At 42.9% G+C, this 16256-nt stretch overlaps 1 protein-coding gene across 1 annotated transcript in view; it reads right to left on the bottom strand.

Annotated features, from left to right (window-relative positions):
- Positions 1 to 16256, bottom strand: part of LOC143323751 (calsyntenin-2-like) — a 233376-nt gene that overhangs the window by 2803 nt on the left and 214317 nt on the right. Inside the window, exons 11-16 of the mRNA XM_076735796.1 lie at positions 15027 to 15175; positions 9993 to 10204; positions 4800 to 4970; positions 4430 to 4575; positions 3131 to 3254; positions 28 to 212 (exon numbers count right to left, since the gene is read on the bottom strand). Coding sequence (XP_076591911.1) covers positions 28 to 212; positions 3131 to 3254; positions 4430 to 4575; positions 4800 to 4970; positions 9993 to 10204; positions 15027 to 15175 — 987 coding nt within the window. The remainder of the gene's footprint in view (positions 1 to 27; positions 213 to 3130; positions 3255 to 4429; positions 4576 to 4799; positions 4971 to 9992; positions 10205 to 15026; positions 15176 to 16256) is intronic.

Here is a 16256-nt window from a genome sequence, read left to right as displayed (position 1 = left end):
CCATCCACCAATCCCCCACTCCGCTACCTCCATCGGGTTGACGGTGATTGTCAGAGCTGAGTTATCCCAGGTCACGTCCGCCTCCTTAGCTGTCTCTGCCAGCTTGACCTCCTGCTGGTGGGTCAGGTGGATGCGGTAGATGCCCAGCACAACAACCACGACCAGAGCAGCGATACACATCACAATTACCACAGTGGCAGCGCTCGGCACGCCTGAGAACAAGATGAGAGAAGAGAGAAATGGAGTGGGTTGATCTTTGGTATAAGGACCAGGACAAAGCAATGCAGTCATGCCAAAACCGCCCCGATAAGTCGCTCCGTGTGCTAAAATCAATATCTTTTTTTCACCAGTTAAAGGACAAAGAACTGCTTCTACTCACTTAATCCTTTAACAACATTTTGGTCAGAAGACTTCACCAGGTATGAATTACCTGTCAGATCATGCATTCTTGGATTCATGCTGTTCAAACACTTAAAGAGCTTCTCCAGTGATTTAGTATTGCACTTGAACCATGAGGTTGGAAAAAAAAGAATCTCATATATCCAGAATTATAGTCCATGAAAAGGAGCAAGCTCAAAAAACACTGGATCCTGCACATCCCACAATCCAAATCTATGGCATCTTCCCATCTTAGACTGTCCGTGTCCATGTCCTCCAAATACCACACACCCGAGCAGCAACCACCAATAAATCTCAAAGAATCTGAATTTGAATTTGATTTTTTTTGCGTGTGATGGGAATATCTGGGAGGACAGCGTGAGAGTGAGGACTCATGGGAGTTTGATGCTTTCAAATTTTGTTGTTTCCATCAACCTTTTCTGACGCGATACTTCAAAATGTGCATCAAAATATGTTGATGAAAACACAGCCAGTGGCGTAGCACAAAATTCTGGACAGGCTTTCTCTACGGGTCCCTGTCGGCATCCACGACCACTCATTCTAGTATCTTTGTGGGCCCTTCTCACATGTGAGTCTTGTATACTCAGCCCCCTCAAGTCCTACACCCCTACCCACAGTTACAACACAGCACAAGCTCAAGTAATACTGTGTTTTCTGTCGTGCTCTAGATGCTTTTTTTTCCTCATGCTGTTGTAAATTATGCCTCTTTAACAGTTTTTGTACTTATCTGGTCCCCAGTTATCTTGTGATAGCCTATTGATTTTTTTTTATTTTCTTTTTCATGTCACTATACAAAAGGCTTTATTAATCTTGGAATAAGGTGGCTCTTCTGTGTGTGAGCTTTAATTATTCTGACATCCTATTGATTTTCTTATAATGTTATATTTGGCAATCTTGACCTGCCTTCACTTTTTTTTTCTGTATCTTTATGCCAAAACTGATCAATACCTCTTTTTCTAGCCATGTTAACAGTGTGGCTCTGTATGTAAGTCTGTTCATCACTGAAACATCTCAACAACTGCTGATGGATTGGTGAGCATGAATGAATGAGGCACAATCTTGGAACACAATTTTCTTAATACATGAAGTTGTGAGCGTGTTAGCATGCTAATGTTAGCAGTGCACTGAACCAAACGCTAGTCTTTGCATCACACTGTGTCATAACTTCTCATGAAGGTCTTTTGGCTTAAATGTGCATAAGAAATGAATCCCAAAGCGATGTTTGAAAAAATGAATCTGACCCGATGTTTACCTGTTCTGTCATGAGCGAAAGAACTGTGCAAGTAAAAAAGTGGAAAATTGCTACTTATGATGTTTGCGCCTGATCCTCTGTGTATCTGCTAGTGCAGCATGAAAAAAAGAAAATCTCCAATCTTTTTGCATTTAAACTCGTAGTTGAATTTTATGTCCTGCTGGATTGGATTCAGACAAATAAGAGCTAAAAAAAAAAAAAAAGCAGGAGGGATTCAACTGAGCTAAGCTACAGATTGTTTCAAATATGTAAAAATAATTAAATAAATGACTAAACACATTTAATTTAGGCCTTAGTGCAATACAGGCCAGCAAAGATGTATCATAAGCCCTATTTAGTAGCATAACTGCAACACAAGTTAAGGGATTTCTCTTGATCTAAAATGTTTATTTCTTCTGCTCTGATCTCCAGCCTTCTGAGATAACATGAATTCTCTGCGCCTGCCCTCTCTGCACTCGTCCCCACTGGTGTGTGCGCGTTTAACGAGAGAGAGACTCACAGAGGACTCTTCAGATGATCACTTGATTCAGTCTAGTTCCCAAGATTTTCACACTAAATCCACGGCCTTTGATCTTCCTCGTAGCGAAGCTTCGTGCGGACCCTCACACTAACTTGGCCGAGTGTTTGCATACACACACACACAGACGTGCACACCCTGACATTTTCCTTCCACTTTGTACCCTACATACATCATGATTTCATCTGAAATGTTCACATGTGCTAAAAACACATCACGGGCTGAAACTGTGACTGGAAATCTCTTAGATTTTATGCCATACATTCATGGCCTGATTTCAAACCAGCCACCGCCCCCTCTGCTCCTCTGACCTCCTTTTCACACACACACATGTGCGCACACACACACACAAGCGCACACTCCTCCCAACTCTCTGGGCTGTTAACAGCATTGGCCACTGAACTCTCCAGGACTCTAAGTAGAATCCATTAGAGTCTGATGAATAATTAAATCTGGCGTGGTAGATTAAGACCAGTGTCTCTCCTCCTCACCATGTTCCCTTTACTTCAGATGACTCGTGTGCACCGAGGGAGGGGAATAAGCCTGCTGCATCATTTGAGAGGGAGATAGTTTACACTGCTTTCTATCACCGAGGACTTCTGTGTGAGAGCAGCAGTCTGATGAACAGAATGATAAACAAACTAGAAAGCAAAACCCATTCGTTCCCTTGGAATGGAGCCATGTTTACCCTGGGATGGATAGCTGACATGAAAACTCTTTACGGGCTTTTTTTTTTTTTTCCTGCTTCTCCCTCGGTCTGTGAGAGTTTCCGAGCACCCATGAGTGTTTTGTGAAGTCATCCTCTGCATTTGTTCACTTTTATAATTCCAATAACACAAATAAATCCAGACCAGGAAAGAGATTTCCCTCTTACGTCACCTCACCTGTCATCTTTCAGTATATATTTAATTAACATGTGATGTGTTTACAAAGACACACTCAGCTCCTGGCTGTTTTCTTACCTGAGCTGTGGCTGGGGTACAGGTCATGAATCATGGATGGATGGTGGACCAACTGCATGTACTGAGGCGGGGCTACCATGTGATTGACATGTTCCCCAGCTTCTGAACTGTGCAGTACGCTCACCTGGTTGGGAACAGACGAAGCAGAAGTGATTATTTTGGAGGGTAGAGTCATCACATTCATTGCCAGTCAGTGTCTCCCACCTGTGCACATAAACTTGCCTTGACTCATACAGATGATGTATTCCAGACAGGATGAATTAAAGGAAGGCGAGGAAATGAATGTATTTATGCCTATTGGGGGACAGGGTCAGCTCAATACAGGAAGGTGAAATGTAAAGTAGATTCATCGACACTCTCCAAGGTTCAAACTAGGTGTGGTGAAACATTTTGTTCCCTCTAAGTAAACACCAGAGAGTGTCTAAATAAGTCAAACAAACCAGGGACAGAAACAAACTGTGCTAAGCTGACACATTCAGCTGTGAAACAGTTCAGGGTCTCTTTTCCGTGAAGTGCTCAGTGTTGGAGCGTACCTTCTTTTCTTTTTTTTTCTTTTTTTTTGTTGAACCAAGTCGTGTTGGTATGTCTGGCTGCTACTGAAGGCGTGCACTAAAATCTTAAGTCTTTGGCTGTTTTGGAGTGATGCAAGAATTTCAAGAGCACTTTTGTTAACGAAAGGCTTCACATAACATTGTTGGGAATAAACAGATGAAATTTTCTTCTCACAGTTTTAATTAAATTGATTGTGGTTGTGTAAGTTGAAGGTTCATGCTTCAGTTGCTATTTTCCAAATGTTTTGCCACTCAGGGTGAAAGTGATGCAACTGGAATGCATTTTGAAATTTGCTCTCAAGTGAAAGTGTTGCCAGACACCTGAGCTGACTCAGCTCAGTCACTTTTCCAGGTCAAGCTCGTTGGTCCAGCTGGTCATGAGAACCAGCATCGTCTCCAGTGACTGCTCGCTATTAATACTGCTGACAAGTGATATTGATGATTTTTGAAAATATATTTCTTTTTGGAAACATGTACAACTTCATCTATTACTTTTGAGCTGCAAGACATTTTCTGACATTGTCACTCCGTATTGTCACATGAGCTGACTAAACTGAAACAGCAACTCCATTAACCTCAGACAGGCCGTAGATCTTATTTGCGATCTTATGTATATGTGTATATGTATATATGCTAAGTTAAGATAGTTCAGATACTGAACGCAAAAGAACACAACACATTCACTTTAAAAATATGTGTCACGATTGGCCTTTAAAACACCATCAGTCAGGTTGTACGTCACACTGACCTCCAGGTTGAACTCATTGCTGGTGTAGCGTCCGTTGAGCTCTGAGCAGGTGAGGCGAAACCTTCTTTCTGTTAGCTGTCCGGGCTGCCAGTTATAGTAACGCACCTGTCGGATCACCTGTTCATAGTTGGACATGGAGTCCACACCTGTTGGAAAGAGGCAGAAACAGCAGAGGGTTGTTATAGTTGCTACATGTAGAGAAAGATGACGCAGCACGGGGGGCTCCTCAATTGATACATCATGTTGAGCCACTCAATATATATTTATTTCATAGTTTTCCGCTCCAGGCAAAAAAAGGAGGGCCCCCAAAAGGAAACCTTGCCTTTGGCCCTGCTGTGTGGAGTTGGCCCTGGTTACCATAATAACCTACCATATATGGACATGCCGGAGGTGGAGTTGGTGGCGTCGAGGTGCTTTCCAAGCAGAGCGCTGCGCTGCAGTTGGAGGGACTCCTGCTCCAGCCTGAGCTCCTCCCCCAACACAAGGACGTCACAGTAATCCAAGTTATGAATAATCTCCTCCATCACCCCAGATCGACGTGCTGCTCACACACACACACACACACACACACACACACACACACACACACACATACAGAGAGAGATACTGCAGTAATTTGCTTCCTCTGATGCTCGTACCAGAGACTATCAGAATCATTGGCCCTCACCTCATTTTGTTTTTCTAGGCTGTTGGCATTAAAACTTGTATTTCAGGTCATTTTCTATTTTTGGTGAAGAATTTGTTCTCCCTCCTAATGAGCTGTGCTGCAGCTCTCTCGGAAACACATTTTAAGCCCCTCATGGGGTTACTTGAGTGCAGGTACTTTTGTTCTCATGAAACAACAAACACAGGAAATCAAACACACTGTTGCTAACATGACTGGTGTGAATGTACTGTATATACGTATACCCTTAATTGTTGCATGTCAGGCTAATTACTATTTCCAGGCCAAAACAATTGTGGAGGAAATGCCTTCACACTTTGAAGAACCATAATTCAAACAGAACAGGACACAGCATACCTGCTCCTACACCCAAACCCCAATTATTCGTCAACTCTCTGAACACAGAGAGTGCGATGAGCTGCTGTGGTAACAAGTCCCCTCAGACAGCTCCCATCACAGCAGTGCTGGGTGGCTGCTGGGGCTCTTCAACAGTCTGCTAAGCACTAGCCTCCACCTCTCACTGCTACCCAGCCTTCTCCCTCACTGTACACTCCCTGGGGAGGAAACCGGCTATGCCCGTTTAACAGCTTCCCAACGGAGAAAGATGGATATGTGGCGTGTGTGTCTGGAGGGGGGGGGGGGGGGTCTCTGGGGGAGAGGCAGAGATGAGGCAGAGAGAAGGCAGAGAGTGAGCAAAACGGGTAGAAAGAAAGTTGTGTTTCAAAGAGGACGCCTGTTGTTTTTGTGAATGTGAATGAAAGCATTGCCGCACATGCTTTTTATGTTGGGTTGTTGCTTTCAGTGAAAAGGGGTTTGCAGGGAACACTTTCACTGAGCTTCCAGTTGAGTCTTGGTTAGCACACTGCTTTGGATGAGCTGCAGGCGGCCGTTTCTGTAAAAAAACCCTGCTGAACTGAACACTACCTGCCCAGCACCAACAGCAAAGCGACTAGATGGTGAGCATGGAGTGGAGCATTTAGAAGCTAGTGACAGACAGACATTTCTCTCAGGAGTTGATGAAGAACAGAACAGAACAAAAAAGGTAGTAAATATTTGTCTGGTGGTTTGCTTGATGTGGAAGCTAATGATTGCACCTTGTGGGCATGATAGAGCAGGCGTGTGTGTTTTTCATCTTGTTGTGGAATTCCTCTGCACTCAAGTGGCCAAAAACATCTATAATAGTAATGAGAATCAATAATAAAAAATAAACTACAGTCATGCAGCGTGACTGAAGAGGGCCATGGAACTCTGCTTTCATAAAACCAGCCTTTTTCTGCTGCTGCTGCACATTTACAGTGTGACTGCTCCACCTGAAAGAAGACCTAAGACCTTCTCTTTTTACAGCTGAATTCATAAACAATAAAACACACTGTCACTCAATTCAGTGCACTCACGGGTTTGGATGCTCCAGGCTGAGATGCTCTGGTACGTCCAGTAGCTGATGGTGGCTAAAGTTAGCGAGTGTAACTCTTCATTTCAGCACACCAGATAGACATTCAGTACTTTTATCACAGTAAAACCACTGAAAATGTAAAACACATTGTTGTTTCCTGCATTGGGTTCTGTTGCACTCACAGTCAGTCAGGTCACCTAATGATGGTGTCTAAAACAACTAACTACAGAAATGGAGGGATGCTACTATTACCCCTTGTGGCCATAGTTACACAATCCAGCAAAGCTAACACTTACATAACTTAATGAGTAGTGTCTTCAGATACTAGATACTCAAAATTTACAAGCTTGTTTCTTATAATTATTGATTGTTTCTGACAGAACACATGCTGTTACCTGTAATATTGCAACTATCAGTGCATTTTATAAATCAATTTAATGATTTTTTTCTTGTAGAGACTTGGCACAGTTACTTATTCAGCCTAATATTACATTAAGAGTACAGCCTGAGTGTCCCAGGAGCAGTTTGTGTGCAGCTAACACTGATCTTAGAGAGCTACAGTGTGAAGGGGATGACAAGAAAAATCAAGCTGGGCTCCCTAGAAAGAAGTGAGAGAAACTGGGAGATCTATTGTGTGCAGGATGGGTGGGAGTAAAGAAGTAAAATAATAATAATAAAAAAAGTCTAAAGTAAAGTAGAAGAGGAGAGAGAGAACAGGAGATGACCATGAAAGCAAATGGGTCACGATATTGGGCATTAAAGGTGATGAGGTAAAGAGAGAACTGATGACATTGGCTTTGAGTGAAGACATCAGAATAAGCCTTGAAAAGACACTGTGGTATGCGATGGAGAGAGGAGCGAGGCGGCGTGGAGGATGCTCAATAAAAAGACATGAATGACAGAGAGAGACAAAGCAGAAGAGGGCAAGGGGGTGATTAACAGGGTCCAAAAGAAACTTACTCCATGCCCCGCAAAAGAAATATGTGATTTATCTCGAATCCTTTAAGCCTTGAGAGAACACAAAATCTGCTCATTATGGAACTTCATCGCGCCTCCCGATCCCACACACTCTCTCCCCTCGTGTCTCTTCTCTCTTTCTTTCCATTTCTGTGTCTTTCTGTGGCTTCCAGCTAATCTCTTCCCCCCAGCTGCAGTCTCCATTTCACCAGCAGAAAGAGCTACACCGGCTCCTGAAAGCAATGCCACTTTCTGCTCTTCTTCCTTCGCCGCATTATGCACAATGGAGGGCTAAAACCTCCTTCTCGCTCTGCTTATCTGCTCCTAATTGGCTGCGAGCGGCGGGGCCCGGGGCCAAGCCGGGCTGTTCCCGCCACAGCGGTCAAATCATTGGACGGGGCTATAGCTGCCGGGATTTAAATGTCACACTCATTTGCTGCTGGTCAAGGCAGCGCGACCCTCAGAATCAGTCTTGTGGTAGGTGCAAGTCCTACTCAGCAGGAGGGGGGTCTGCAGCCGCATGGGGACAGATAGGAGAGTATATGACAGACTTCTATGGACAGGGATGGACTCTGCAGCAGCAAATTGACTCAAAATTTTGGCAAGGTCAGTGGAGCTGCGTGGAACAAATGGTTCTAGCTTACACTGTAGATTACAGCTGGTGAGAGGGGACACTTGTTCTCAACTGTAGATGAGTTGCAGTTTAGCTGTATGTGCAAACCAGAAGTGCATTTACTCAAGTATTGTACTTCAGTTCAGTTCCCATTTGATGCTACAATTTAGAGGTAAATACTTTATACTTCAGTTTTCTGAAAGCTATAGGCAGTTATTTATTAAGATTTTACATGAGATGTGGTCAGGGCATTAAGAAATATGACTCACTCTTAAAGATGAATCTGTATATAAAGAAGACAAACAGTCATTCTGTTGCATAATGAGTCATTTTACTTTTAAAGACTTAAGGTGAAATATAATTACATTTCCAAGTCTTGATCCAGCATCCTCGTGTCAATTGCTCACTCATTTCCTCTTGTATGCCAAAAACAATCATTTTTTTAAAATTTCAGACCAATATGGCGCCCATTCAATTGACTGAAAATTGCTCACCAAGCAACACAAGAGAAATTTTCAAGCTTCTGCGTTTGCTTCCATGTCTGTGGCCCACTCCACATGCACATCAGTGTTTCTCCTCAGGTTCCTGCTCAGACTTTACATAGAGATGACATCACACGTATAAAATCCCCTTCTCTCAGGCTCTGGGAAAGTTTTACAATATAAAACCTTTCCGAGGTAAAATTCATAACACAAAGAGTATATAACCTTGTTTTTAGTTGTAGGTGTCCTGTCAGCAGTTTCACAGACGTCTCTTATAAATCCTGTTTATGAGGAAATGGATTCCGGGTGATGGGATTTCTTTTCATTGCAGTTCTGCAGTTGGTTACTGGTACTAGCTGTTCATACATCCATGGGATTTTTACATCAAAATTCATATTTTCTCTTCTTGTAAAATGTCAAAATATCTTTGATGACTCATCTTGAACTTGGGGGCGTATACATGAATGTATCCAGTTGAAAGTGACTTAAAGTGACTAGCTAAACTTGCCCATATGAAAGTATACTTGAAGAGCAGCTCATGGTTGTTAGCAGAGTGTTATCATGGATCACAGGTGTGTATTTGGACCTCAGTCAGTGGAGCCTTTGTTTACACTTGGTTACTTTCAAAGGAATTTGGCTGCAGTCTAATTTATTGACCGACAGAACAGCCCAGGCGAGGAAGGTGTGAGTTGAAGCCAAGAGTTTCGTACTGTCTTGCCGTATTTGCAAAGCAATGCCCTTTTTTTAGCAAGCCAATAGAATCTAGAGGACTGGATTTAAACACAGCTTGTACAAGCCCACATACAGAAGATAAAGACGCTCTAACTTCAGTTTTACAGCGAGTCAAGTGAAGGATCTTCCACCTCTGGTGCAAACACACGACAGGCAAGACATGCGCTGCTCGCGAATCACACAAACTCACAAGTAACTACTTTACTGAAGTTCTGATAACCTTTGCTCCTTCCAAGATAGAGAATCTGAGAGTGTGAAAGCCAAAGCACAACTTTTGTTTTGTGGAGTTCTCGGTGCGTGCAAACGTACCAGATGAAAGAAACGCTTACTGCTGCTGATTCATAGTCTCATGAGGCATTATGAAATATTCAGCTTTCTCTGAAGGTTTGCTCTGATCGCGAGACAGGTGGCGCTGCATAGGCTATGGGACTTCATGAATGAGTGAACACATTATCAATATGAAAAACTGCTGAAATATTTAGTTAAGACAGATTTCTACCTGCAGGGAGGTATGTATCTCCCACTATGTGAGGTACATTCATACTTGTACCTTTTGGATGTATGAGCTTGTCACTGGGAAAGTACCCTATAAAGATACATTACCATCGTACTTTCAGAAGTACCATAAGTGACTAAATGAACTTTTAAGCCACTTTGAGCTTGTTTTAAGTATGATGGAAGCAGCCATAACACAGAGCTTATTATCGTGCGAGAGTCCATACCTGTGTGATGTATGGCGGCGTCTGCCCTGGTGACTGTGCTGATGATGTGAAGATCCTGGAACAGAGTTATGCCTCCTGGTGCTCTGAGGTCGGAGGCCGGCCGGTTGAGTCTCTCCACTCCGGTGATGGTTATCCTGGGCTCACTGGGCTGCAACACCATCACCACCGCATCAATGTCTGGGATGGTGATACAAGTGTCTTCACCAAAACACCTGGAAAGGACACAGACAGGTGAAGAGAGGCAGGAGAATGAGAGTTGGGTGTCAGACTGAGATGTAAGAAAGTAAGCTGACACTGCTGGCAGCGGTCTGGTTTTCCTATCTGCTACATCAATTACAATTACAATTAGTCATTTGGCAGATGCTTTTATCCAAATGTACATATGAATTCACACACTGATGGCACAGCATCAGGGGCAGTTTTGGGGTTCAGTATCTCGTCCAAGGATACTTTGGCATGTGGACTGCTGAGGCCAGGGATCGAGCTACCGACCTCCTGATAGGTGGACAACCGCTCTACCTCTGAGCTACAACCACAAATTGTCATTTATGATATAACATGTTCATTGGCGGTCTTAAGTGATGCCTTTTACCTTCGGACAGTGCCAGCCTAGCTGTTTTCCCCTCCTTACCAGTCTTTATGCTAAGCTATACTAATCACCTGCTGGTGGTAGCTTGAAATTTAGTGTACAGACACAAGACAAGAGTGGTATCATTCAGCAAACTCATCTAAAAAGCCGAGTGTATTTCCTGAAATACCCAACTATACCTTTATGTGCTGTGACCTGCAAAGGCCTACAGGGAAAAAGTGTGTAATTTGTTAAAAAATTTTACTAATTACTTTTACTATGGGAGGGAGGGAGGGAGAACTAATTCATGTTTAATTTTCTACTGCCTCATTTCTCATATGCTAATTAGCAGCTGCATCCGGAAATAAAGGATCGTTCTCTTGTGTACGGTGTTGTGCTCTGTCTGTAGTTACCCCTCGACGACAAAATGTTTTTTTTTTATTGGTGACAAGTACTACGGAAACTGAAATCTGTCACAATCACAACCTTCCACAAATATCCTACACACTGTGCCCCCTGTGTATAATCTGGCCTTTGTGAGTGTACAACAGTGTCACCAAAGCATTTCTTTATTTACATCATCTGGCTATCACCACCCACCATGGCTGGACTCTATTCAATGAAGAGAAGTCAAACATAAGAACTGTCTAGTCGATGCACAGCACTACATCCTGACAGAAGAGACATTTTGTAAAATAGCTGCCTCCCTAACACAACCTGCTGTGTACCTTTTCAGCACCAGAATGTAAAACTGTGGAGCATTACAGCAGCTAGTAAAGCTTATCAATACCAACAGGACCTGCTGTTAAATCCACATGCAGACCACAGTGCATGCATTTATTCAGGGAGTGAAAAGCTCTGTCAGCAGGCACAGGCCTGCAGCAGTGAGCATGGATGGACATACAGTATATCGGCTCTTGGACTTGAGCTTGCTAGCTGTGAGCTCACAACACAGGCAGCCAGAGGAGAGCAGACACACACGGATCGGCCATATTCACACTGACGAGCGCAGACATCTGACTCACAGCCATTCTGATGCATTGGTTGATACACGCATACACACAGCGTAAGGGCCGCAGATTACACATCAATCAAATGGAAAACAAGAGAAAAGGACGGGGGGGATGAGAGAAGGGGGGCAGTGGTGTAAGCCGTGAAAGCTGAACAAACAAGCATTTTTTTTTTTTCTGTTTTTACATTTCACCGAGGGTCTCTCACACACAAACATCTGTCAGTGGGAGGGACATTGATGCTTTCTCTCCCTACTGTAGCTCTGTAGGCAGCTACAGGAGGAAATCATAACAAGCTTATTTCCTGCATTGAGACCTGGGCTACATGATTTCAGCTGTTATGCATCCTGTTTTCTCTCATCTGCATTCTAATATAAACGATGCTGCGATCCATAAATCCATATGATGAATTTCCATATGTTTTCTCTGGCTGGGTGTTTTTATTTGTATTTGAAAAGCTGAATAGGAAATGGCGATGAAAAGCAATAGCTTGGCTGAATGTCAAAGCAAAACATTTAAAAGAGTGGCTTTGGATATTGAATGAGATGTTTATTTGCTTATATTTATGCAAATATTTGCTTAGCAGTGACTTCTCATAGACACTGTCTCATCCATGCACAAAATGACCAACGGGGTTGTATTTGCTGCTGATGGCAGAACACCCACATGAAGTTGAGTAAAAGTGAATAAGGCTGAAATATCTGTGAAATTAAAAATATTATAACCAAAACATCTAATGACCCTGGTACCACCATTGGCTAATGTATTTAAAAAAAAAATGCCAAGCACACTTCTTAGTTTTTCTCTCTGTTGGTCTTCAAATAGCACAAACTCACTTTTCACAGAAGTGCTTTCGATATCGTTCTACAGTCAGGAAGTTTACTTACTGGCTTTAGCTTGATGGAAAAAGAGCAAATTCATATCTAGTTTATTGAAATATGGAAACAAGAAATCCCTGAACCTTCAGCTTACAGCTTGATGGAAACTTAACTATTGTCTCTAATCCTCTGCAGTCAGATGTCTCAGGGCACGGTCTGAGACAAAAACAGGTTTGGGGGCATCGTGCAATCTCTCCTCTTTTTTTTTTCCTGTGGCCACAGTCAGTGGTGTGTGTCTGTTCGCTGTTCGGGCACGAAGCCATTGTTGTGAGCAGTGGGAGATACAAACTCAGTGATGCAGGGAGACAGCTGCTGCGTGGGCTTACCGAGCTGAGAGAAAAAAAAAAAAAAACTGGAGCCAGTCCAACTTAATTATAAAGAAATATGACAAGGGAGCCTAAAAGGGCTGTTTCAAAGATTAGCGCTGGTTACTTTTATTTTTTCAATGCCTGCAGTAATTGCTATTATTATTCGTCAGCACGAAACAAATTGAATTGAATTTGGAGGAATGACTTAACATCTCTGTTTATTTGTGAGGGGTGACGCGGCCCGGAGCAGTCCAGGGGAGTTTTTTTTTTCAACACTTGCTGACGTGTCATGGCGGGCGGCCATGTTTCAGGCTCGCAGTGTAACCAGCTCAGTTGACGAGAATCGTTTCTGCTGATGTGTGTGCTGGATGAAGCACTAAAACAACACATTGGAAGTTAAATCACCCGTGTTATCAACCAGACTCTACACACAGATCTGCTGTGGAGAAGCTGCACACCAGTAACTCCAATCATACTGAATGTTAAAATGTGTATTTTTACACATTACACTACATACTGGATTTAATGGATGGAATAAGAATCCCTCAGAGGATTCACTATTCTCTCTGACATAGCAGAAAATATTTATCCGGATACACTTTACTGCTGAATTAGCATTCCTCTTTCATCTAGCGCTATCATTTATACAAACCCTTGTAAATGCTTCTCATAAAATCTAATCATTAGCAATTATACAGAGGCAGATTTAGTGTCACCGCACTTGCGCTAATATGCAATAATTACATTGCCCTTCAGTAGCAGCAAACTTGCCTCTCTAAGTTTATGTCTGTATGGATGTACAGTATTTTATGTCTTGCAAGCAGATTCCACATTAAACAAATTCTCATACCTCTGACCCCATTTAACAATCGACAATCTAAAGAGGCCCTCGTGTAGGAAGTATGCGGCACATTTATGTATTTATTCCATAAGCATCAAATCAAAACCATTTTCCATGAAAAAATAAAGTTTGTTCCAAAGAAGATATATGGCAGGGGAGCCCACAAGGGTTGTTGTTAAGACTAGCGCTGTTTGCTTAATTATTTTCTCGATGCCTGTGGTAATTGCAGATATTAGGCAAGAAGCAAGTTCAATTGCAGGAAATATTTACATCTCTGTTTATTTGTGAGGCGCACTGTCTGCAGCAGGAGGGATTTTTGCTGACGTGTTGAGGCAGCAGGCCATGTTTCAGGCTCTCTGCATAACTAACTTAGTTTCCACTGGTGTCTGCTCTGGATGCGAGTATAAAAATAAACTGGAAGCTAAGATGCACCTTATCAATGAGTCTAAGTGTTTTTGAATGGACCCCGCCTCACACACCAGCCACACACATACACAAGTACTGTTTCACGCTGTTTCCATCCTTTATAAGCACACGCACACACACACTCAGGCGTGCATTGTGACAGCTAGCAGTCCAGTCAGCGGTCTGCGACAAAAACTTAATTTAAACATTTAGAAATGACGCAAGCTTAGCCGTCATTAGCATAATGTATTCCTTGATAATCGGTGTGCCTCTAGCTACGATGACTTGGCTTCATCACCAGCACGGCTGCGGAACACACACACCAACATGCACGCACAAACACAAACACACACACACACACACACACACACACACACACACACACACACACACACACAGACTTCTGATGTGTTAGTTGAAGTTCCCGGGCCCACGGCCGTGCATCGAACCCAACAGGAGGGCGGAAAGTGAACCCCTAGGGCTGTACTGCAGGGTTCTACATATATTTAAAACAATCATGAATTTTAATGGTAACCCGCCGAGGGAGGCTGTTTTACCAGCCAGTCTCTCTCTCTCTCTCTCTCTCTCTCTCTCTCTCTCTCTCTCGCTCTCTCTCTCTCTCTCTCTCTCACAGACTCTCTCTTTATATCTCTTTTTCTCTCATTCCTCTGGCAAAACCCAGGCAGAATTATTAATACATGACATGAAAATGTAAAAACTGGCCCCCGGTGGCGACAGCGAACAGAAAATGGTGTATTAAAGGAAAAGGAAAGTGACAGCAGAGGAAAGGAGAAACAGAGAGAGAAGAGTGAGATAAGGAGGGGTTGGGATCAATGCGTGAGAGAGGAATTATGTATCAGTCAGGCTGTGACATCTGCTGTTGTCTTAACACTGAGCAGAAGTGTTGAGGTGGGTTAATACTCCTCATACCTGAGAGCGGAGACGTAGAGAAACAGATAATAGGTGAGGACTGAAGGATACAAACATACAGTAGATTGAAAGTTGAAAAAATTGCTGTACATACTGGACTACAGTGGAGATGTGCAGACGTCGGATGCCTGGTGTGGGAAACTGGCGAGAGTTTATGTAGGAAACTTTCCTCACAGCAACGTTCATGTTTTCCAAGTCCTCTCCCTCCATTACCAAGATAGACTGGGCTGGGTTAAAGTGGAACTACGGAAAGAGAAAACACAGCTATTAGACAGACAGAGGACTCAAACAGTTCATGACAAAACGATAACTGGAACAGAGCCATTCATAGCTGCACTCAATCAGTTCTAAATGAGATGCTGGAGATTTATCTGGTGTCTGGTTTGGACAATCTCTGTGCATTCAAGAAGTGAAGAAGTGGAAGAAAGATAGTGTCTGCCAGACAGGAGAGGGAGGCCTGAGGCAAGAATGCTACTGGGCCCCCATAAACGCCCTGTTTCTCCACTCTGTGTACCAATATCTATCAGACCTCAGATTTGCTGTGTGATAATATGATTCATTCTGATAGATTTTGACACAGCGAGTAAAACAGAACTCATCACAAACCCATTAAAAGAGTTTTTGGCCAATTGGGGGCAGTGCAACAAACTGTACCCATATTAATTAGATAGCATCACCTTGTAAAGTTGATATGATGAACATTTTAGCAAGAAGCTGCCTACTTACAAATTCAGCGCACACAGGGCAGCATTAGTATTCATTTGCCGTCATGTTTGTGGACACTTAGTGAATATACACCAAGTGCTGTATGTTATTTACCCTGAGCTTAACACATGTAATATACTGACAGGTGGTTTTATTATTTTGTCTATCTCATGTATATCAGTGAGGGTAGACTAAATAACAGAAACACATTAATACAGCTCAACAGCACCACAGACTGCAGCCTCTAAAATGAGCACAGAGATGAATCAACACCTCTTCTGAGACATTTTCAACAAGGACTGAACATCATAACCTTTATGAAGGTAGGTCTGTTGTTTTTGACTGCATTTGTTTTCATTAGGTGTGCCAAATAAACTGGCAACTGGTAAGTTCTCGCTCTTTGTATTGGTCGAACTCCTGAGGGGAATACCTGGCTGCTTAGCTGCTAAATGTTCCACTGTGTTCACCAGCCAGCTGCTAACTTTGTCTTGTTTGTTGTTTGGTGCTGGGTAGGTCGAGTAGTTTTCTAGAGCTTTGCACTGAAAATAGCACATTTAAGGCCGGTATCATATCAGTCGAAATGTGATTAAGAGGTGTAAACACACAAAAAAACAAATAG

The sequence above is a fragment of the Chaetodon auriga genome, chromosome 7, assembly GCF_051107435.1.
Source record: "Chaetodon auriga isolate fChaAug3 chromosome 7, fChaAug3.hap1, whole genome shotgun sequence".
NCBI classification, from domain to species: Eukaryota; Metazoa; Chordata; class Actinopteri; order Chaetodontiformes; family Chaetodontidae; genus Chaetodon; species Chaetodon auriga.
Note: the sequence above shows the minus strand (reverse complement) of the source record. Positions and strands in the feature narration are given on the sequence as shown.